The sequence below is a fragment of the Myotis brandtii genome, unplaced genomic scaffold (genome assembly GCF_000412655.1).
Source record: "Myotis brandtii unplaced genomic scaffold, ASM41265v1 scaffold423, whole genome shotgun sequence".
NCBI classification, from domain to species: domain Eukaryota; kingdom Metazoa; phylum Chordata; class Mammalia; order Chiroptera; family Vespertilionidae; genus Myotis; species Myotis brandtii.
In genome coordinates, this window is record NW_005366214.1 from 184,152 (window position 1) to 191,992 (window position 7,841).

General features: G+C 43.8%; 1 protein-coding gene across 1 annotated transcript in view; it reads right to left on the reverse strand.

Annotated features, from left to right (window-relative positions):
• The window catches only part of LOC102261986 (protein farnesyltransferase subunit beta), a 62,424-nt gene extending 56,885 nt beyond the window's left edge, over positions 1-5,539 (reverse strand). Inside the window, exon 1 of the mRNA XM_005874014.2 lies at positions 5,165-5,539. Coding sequence (XP_005874076.1) covers positions 5,165-5,308 — 144 coding nt within the window. The 5' untranslated portion in view covers positions 5,309-5,539. The remainder of the gene's footprint in view (positions 1-5,164) is intronic.
• Between the last annotated feature and the right edge of the window lie 2,302 nt (positions 5,540-7,841).

Genomic DNA, 7,841 nt, shown 5'->3' on the forward strand with positions numbered 1-7,841 from the left:
AGGTGGGTAAGGGGGGGGAGGTATGGGAGACATCTGTAATAATGTCAACAATAAATTTTTTAAAAAGAAAAAAAAATACCTGTCAGAAAAAACAAGTCACTTTATAAGCAATCTTTACAAAGTAACTCTTGCTGTAGTGAGTTCTTTCAATTCTTTATCTTAAATACAAAGTACCATTGGGGTTGACACATCAGCCTAAAATAAGGTCTGGTTTTGACTACTTATAGAGCTAAACTGATGATATCAGCAAAAGAAGACAAAGTAAACACAGATTTAGTAGTTATTCCTGGGCTATGAACTCACACTTCCACATGCAAGTTGCCATTGTAAGATTTTCAAGATTTTCATTACTTTAAAAAGTAATAGCATGGTTAAGTTGTGGCAACCACAGGTATACACAGACTGGACACATTGTAAGAAAATTCTAATTGTAACTTGTAGTAAAATAGTCAATGACAATATCTTACCCATACTCACAAGGGACGAATCTCAAAAAAACTGAAAGTGTGGTCTGGACAAACATATTAGCTAATCCAAAATGTGGCTCCAGTGATGATAAAAATACTAAGGTCAACTACGGATGTGAGGAGTTTGAAGAAAAATATCTTATGAACAAGAGGAGGAGGACAAAACATATTTCTAAATTGGTGTGATTTTATAGAGTATATGTGATTATAGGTATATGTACCTAAATTTAAAATGTAAATTTTGCTCCCCATCTCCCCTGCCAAAAAAAAGGAAATTTTACTTTAAGTAAGCATTTGATTTGTTTGTCTACATACCTAAAAGTACATATTTTTTCAACCTGACCAAAAAACACTTTGGGGAAAATTTTGATGTTTGAAATTGCCTTACTGTGGGCAATATGGTATATGCTGAATTTAATAAAATTGACTCACAGAGCTAGCCTACTGACTACTTAACCACGCAGAGCTCTCTTCTCTTCTATTAGATGCACACAAAAACTGGTAAGTTTGATCATATTTAGTGGTTTGTCCCACCCCCATTCAATAATCTTTTGGAGACTAACTTGAAACAAGTCAACAGCAGGAGTTCAGGATTCATTCCTGGATCCCTGTGCTCTTCCTTCAGGAACTGCAGTGGTGCAATGCCCCTCACTTCAAGCCAGCTCTTCAGCCTGGCCCTCCAGCCGGCCCCACCCCCATCAGCCCCACCCAGCCTGACCTATTTCCTCCCACAGCCCACTTCACCCTCCATTCATTCCTGGTGAGTCTTCCTTCACACCGGCTCCTTCCACTGAAAGGGCTCTCCCACCCCTAACCCCATCCTTTACAACCCAGCCCAGTCCCAGGAAAGGAAGTTGTCCTGATGGTCTCAGCCCACAACAGATTAGCTTCCACCCCCGGAAATCCTCATGCAATGCAGTTTATAAGCTATTCTGTGATTGCTTCAGGCATATTTTCCCCCCCTCTCAGAGAAAAGAATTCTGAGGGCAGGGACTAAAACTAAGAATTCTTCTAGAGTCCCCTCAGAGTTCATTGTCATGTCACTGAAGGTTGTCTAATGGCATCATGCCATTTCAGGTGGAGGATGCTTTTGCCTCTGTTCAAAGGCAAACTATGAGAGGAAAAAAAAAAACAGGAGTAGTACCTTCAGCACACAGCTGCTTCTGGCAAGCCTGCTACCGCTGAGACTGTACCAGTTTAACCTACTGACCTGAATCGCAGAGTGTTTGCAATGGGGTGACTGCAGGTGGCACAAAAAGGAAGGCAACCACTAACAACACAACCCTGCCTTGCTTTCTGGAGTTATAAAAGGTGCTCCAAGCATCAAATCCATCAGTAAAACACATGTCAAGGTGGACACCTTCAAAAAATACCCAGGACCTGACCTAAGACACTCTACTACCACTGCTCCACTACCACAGCCCCAAGCTAAGCAGCCATCATCCATCACCTGCAGTGTTGCAATAGCCTCCTAACTAGTTTCCTGGCACCCTCTCCGCCTCACAATCTATTTCTCAACAGTGGCCTGCACGAGCCTGGTGAAATGCTAGTCAGAGTGGGTCAAAACCCTCCCATCACGGATCAGTCTGGTAGGAACAGATGGCACATTCAAAGTGGGTGCTTTGAGGAGAGTTTATAAAGGAAGGAGTTACAAAGGCACGGGCAGGTGTAGGGAAACCACAGAGGAGACTGCAGTGCCTGGGGGCTGGCGACACGGGAGTGCTTGATCCCCTCCTGGCCAGGTGTGAAGAGAAGGAGATGGACACAGAGAGCTGCGTGGAGAAGGCACCTGATAGGAGATGTGACCCTAAGTCTAGAGATACAGCTCATGCAGTCCTGTAGGCAGGGAATAAATATGCTGATCTCATTCTTCTCCCTCTCTGTCATCCCCTACCCATGCTCCGCATGGCCCAATACAACCAGAAGCCATAAGGCAAGGGAGCCTGCCAATGCAGGCCCACCTCCTGGGCACATCTACACAGCAGAGGGAGGGGGTGGGGGGGAAGCGTAGAGTGAATCTGGGGAAGTAAACAGAAGCTAATACCCAGATACCCCCGTAGCTTGTGCCCTCACTTACTTCAGGTTTCAGCCAAAATGTCATATCAGAGGCTTTCTCTTGTCATCTTATCTAAAAACCATCCCTGCTTCCACCCTATCCATTCCTGGCATATTCTGTTTCCCTTATCCTGCTTTATTTTCCTCTCTCACATGCCTAATAAATGATAGGTGATAGGTAGGTAGGTAGGTAGGTAGGTAAGTAGGTAGGTAAACAGTTTCCCCTTTTTTAATTGATTGCCTTCTGGCCTAGAACAAAAGTTTCATAACGCCATCAACTTGGCCCCTTTTGTTCACTGCCTTATGTCCAGTGCCTAGAACAGTGCCTGACACATAGAAGGCACTCAAGTATTTGTTGACTAAATTAAAATGAATAAATAAAACAGAAGGACTCATAACTAAGGGCTCTTTCCACAATTTACAGGTTTAACTCCTATTATCAAATTGTTCTTTAACAAATAAAGTCTCCTGATAATCAGATAGAAAGCAGGTGACAAGCATTTGGTTTTTGTTTGTTTGTTTTTTTAAGCATTTGTTTTTATTGGCAATGGTGCAAAATTGAGTAAATCCCTATGAATAAATGGTTCAGTCAGAACCAAAAGAATAGAAGTAGTATATTCTGTAAACAACTCCTCCTAGCAAGGTTGGTATTTATTAATATATCATTATTAATCTACCAACCTAGTATTCCTCTAAGCCTCAGTTTTCTCATCTGTAAAATGTGTAAGGATTGAATGATACAATGTGTGGAGAGCCTTAAGCACAGTGCTGGGATGCAATGAATGGACATTATGATGATTATGAAAACACTGAGGCAGCCTGAAAATGAGATACTGTATTATCTCCCCACTATCTAGAATTCTTTATCTTAGACTTTTAAAATGTGAGCTGGAATATGACATAGAAAGGAAACAAAATATTTCTTTTCCATCTACCTCACAGTTGGGCCTACATTTGAAAGACACCCTGTAAAACCTATGTTCCGTATCAGAACTCGGTTTCCACTCCTGGCCCAGGCCTTGGCCTGCCCTTTTGCAGACCAGAACCTTGTTGCATCTATTTTTGCATCACTCATTTATGCCTAGGTAGTTAGAATATAGGCACTGGTGTTTCTCTTAGGGACTAAGCAGGGGCACTCTACTGAAGAAGAAAAAAAAAGTATAGAAAAAGAAAAAGAGCAGCTCAGTAAGGCTCCTGATAAATGTTCCTTTTTTGACTTACCTCTCTAAGCATGGAAGTCTCTGTTCTGACCTCTAAATATACAGACCAATTTCTATTCCCTTTTCTCTATTAGCATTCTACCCATAGCCTTGTGTGCTGGGTCAATTCAGTTAACTACATAAAAGGTAACCCAAAAGTCTTAGGTCAGATACAAAGAAAAAGGCTTGATCTCAACTCAAAAATTCATCACTTATAAAAACTGCAAAGACGCTATAGGTTTTTCATTGATGGGAGAGTTCTTTGCCATCTTTTGCAAAAGAGTTCTGAAAAGGACACACTGGTGGACCTAGAGTCAAAAGATAAGGGTTTCCTTTTCTACCCTAAAATCCATGAAGCATAAATCTCCAGTTATAATATTCTCTCTGCTACTATGTGTATAATTGTGTAGTCAAGCCTTTGTTTTTCTTATTAACTTATAATTGTATTTATAGTCATAATACATAATATGATAACTATCACTACTAATTTTGCCTTAATGGGGGCTTCCAACTTCAAATATGAAAGTGAAAGCAGGTCCCTCCTGGAGACTGCGATTTCCATGAGACCTATTTTAGTAAGCAGCCTGACACTTATTTGTAAGTGCTGCAAAGAATCATCCTGACCACTTCTCCTAGTGACAGATGGGTAAACATTTTCACAACTACTTGGGAACAGTTGGGGAAAGAAAAGAAAAACAAAACTACCGCTCACTACTCATTCCTAAAACACTTTCAAAGCGATAGGTCCCATCCTACTTCCTGGACTCAGTGAATGGATGGCAAGTAGTTAAAATGTATACTTTTACTGTAAGTATACAAACTATATTGTTTTCCTGTCTGTCTTCCCCAAGCAAGCTGTGACATGCTCATGGTCGGGCGCTGTTTTATTTCTTTGTATTTCCAGCGTTTAACATTGTGTCCAACACACTACTGGTGCTCAAATGATTGAATGACTACAGTGCCCACCCGCGAGGCAGGCCCCAAGCCTGGCACTGGAGGCAGAAATAAACAGATCGTGACATGACATGACCTCCGCCTGGCGGTTTCTCTTTCACTTTGTCCCCAAAGTACAAGTAGGGTGGGGAGATTACACTATCCATCCCAGAACCTCCAGAAGTCCCGGCGGAATGGAGTGGGCTGTCTGACCCGCCCGGGCTGCTTCTGACCTCCAAGCCCAGAACATGATTCTCTCCGCTTCCTAAGGCAGAGGGGACCCAGGACTGTGCTTTCCTCCAAGCCCAATTCTGACAACGACCCCAACCCACAAACGCTCCACTCCCCAGACCAAGCCCAGGCGCCCGGAGCTCCCCAGAAGGGAGGCTCCGCGCTGCACTCTGGGAATTGTAGTTCCGCGATAAGTTCCGCACACGGGCGGCCCAGCCGATGGGACTCCCACTCCCAGAAGCCCCCGCGCGGGCGCCTCGTCTAGTCCTGTCATCTCACCTGTTCTATGGACGTGACTGTTTCCACCGAGTCGTCCTGCAACCGCTCCCTCGCGTGCTCGGGCCTCAGACTGTACAGCGGCTCTGACCAGACAGGGGAGGAAGATGGAGGGCTGCAGTAGGTGAAGGAACTCGGAGAAGCCATGATCAGGAGAGCAGCGGGCGGTGTATAGGACTCAGCTTCGTCCAACAACAGCGCGCATTGAAACTCGAGCGGGTTAAGGCGCTACGGAGAGCGGATGGAGTCAAAAAGGTTTTGGCCGCGAGTCTTTCTCCTCCTACCTACAAGTCTTCAGGGAGTGAGTTACTGAGATGCTGCCGCCCCCCATTGGTCAGAGTTGCTGCTGCAAGAGGCTCAGCTTTCTGGAGCTCAAGGAAGGAAGACTGTAATATCTGAATTTCCCTTCAGAGAAATGGTGTAAGATGCCTTGGTTCGTCATGCAAAAAAAATACACACACTTCATTCAACATCACTTAATTGTTCATCGTAAACGGCAGAGGTTAATAGTCTCGAATGTCCAAGAACCCAGTGATTGTAACTTTGAAAGCATTTCTGACAGCTCCCCTGAGTGCCTCAGTCACACTATTACTAATAGAATTGTTGTGCACCTTTGGGTATGTGACGGCCGCCCAGGAGAAGCCAACAGCTTCTCAACAAAGGAACTGCCACCTCAGTGCTCGGTGATGAAGGGAAGGGGCGTTGTAAATTTCTCCTATTCCCTTCCGGGTTGCAGTGCAGAAAGAACTAAAATGCAGTTGAAGGCACAAGTGAAGCAACCAAGGCAATATTCGTTCATCTATTTATCATGTGTGTGTTTTTAAGAATAATTTATTGATTTCTAGAGAGAGAGAGAGAGGAAGAGGGAGAGAATCATCAACGTGAGAGTACATCTAGTGACTGCCTCTTGCTCGCCCCCTACTGGTGATTGAGCCAACCTCTTGGTGCATAGGACGCCCAGCCAGCTGAGCAACACTGACCAGGGCTATTGATCCGTTTTTTGTAGAGCACTTACTATGTCAGCCACTGTGCTAGGCCCTAGCAATACAAAAGTGAGAGAAACAAACTAGGTCCCTGCCCTTGGAAACCTTACAGTCTAGTGGAATAGACAGAATTAAGTGAATGAACACAGTAAATATATGAAGTCTTGTGATACATGGTATTAAGGAAAACAGGGTTTCTGAGAGAAATTAAAGTAGGAGGTGACTAATTAGATTGGGCAAGTCTCTTCAAGTAAGTGACATGTAAGCTGAGACCTGAAGGATGACAAAAAGCCATCCATGTGAACAATATGGGGAAGAGAGCAAAAGAAAGGAATAGCAAGTTTGAGAGAACATGACATAGATATACATATGTATGTTTATATTAATTCTGATATTTAATCTGAAAGTATTCAGAATAAAAAAAAAACTTACTGAATGGGGTTAAATAATTTAAAGTTGTGATATTAGGAAGCCCCTGCTAGTTTTGGACAAGCAATAGAAGAGAATCTTTCAGGCCCACATCAAAAGGACTACACCAAAACTATAATACCAAGAAGTTAAACTATTCAGAGCACAGAGGGCTTTTTGGGGGGAGTGGGGTGTATGGGAGAAGATAAGATGATAGCAGACTTTCCACATAGACAGGGACACAAGCTCAACTTCCTGCTCAGGGCATTTTACTCTGTTCCCACTTATTTCCAAATCACATGTCTAGGACCCAGAGAATGGCGCTTTGATATTTCACAACCAGCCATTCCCTCATTCTTAGTCTCTGCCTCAGGCATATAAACACTATCACCATATCTACTGTGGTGGAGGAAGAAACTCCTGTTTTTTTTCAGCTGGTCTGATAATTAAATTGAGACAGATTAACAAGAGGAAATGACCAAGTTTGATTACATATGTATACATGGGAACCCCACATATGTAAGAGAGTCAGATGCCGGAAGCCGGTCCATTCTTGTTGCTTGACACAGTCGCTGCAGGGAAGAAACATCTGCACAGCATATGTTTCAAGGGACCTGGCGTATATAGCATACTGTTCTTAATATGTTTGCTCACCTTCTTGGTGCTATGTGTTTTAACCAAGGTCACCTCTCCGAGAAAGGTTGTTTCCCTAGGTAGGGATTTTTCCCTGAAGTTAGGGAGGGAATAAAACCCTTTAATTAAATGCCAGGTGGGTAGTTAATCACTTTAACTGCGAACAATCACCCTTAAGCTACATAATCTTTACTCCCTGGAATGGAGATAAAAAACGCCCTAACCTTTGGAATAGAAATTGACAGGATTAAAATCAACTGATATAAATACAGATGTAACAAGACAATAAAAAACAGAACTTGGCTGGAGAACCTGGCTAGAGGAACCTGGCTATGATGATCACCTGAACGCTGCCTATGTGTCATTCATTCTTCGCCGACTCCGTCCCCACCTATGGGAACCCCTGGACCTGCTGGGGTTGGACCCCAACAGTCAGAGACGATTAAAATGGGGCATGCATGGCATTTTGAGCAAAGTTTGAGGTAAGGCACCTTGGGGCTTCTGCTGGGGTACAACCCCAACAGGTCCAGGGGTCCCCAAAGGTGTGGACGGAGTCGGTGAAGAAGGAATGACGCGGAGACAGCGTTCAGTTGATCAGCAGCCTAGCCAGGATCTCTAGCCAGGAACGCCAGCCAAGTTCTGGTCAGGATCTCCAG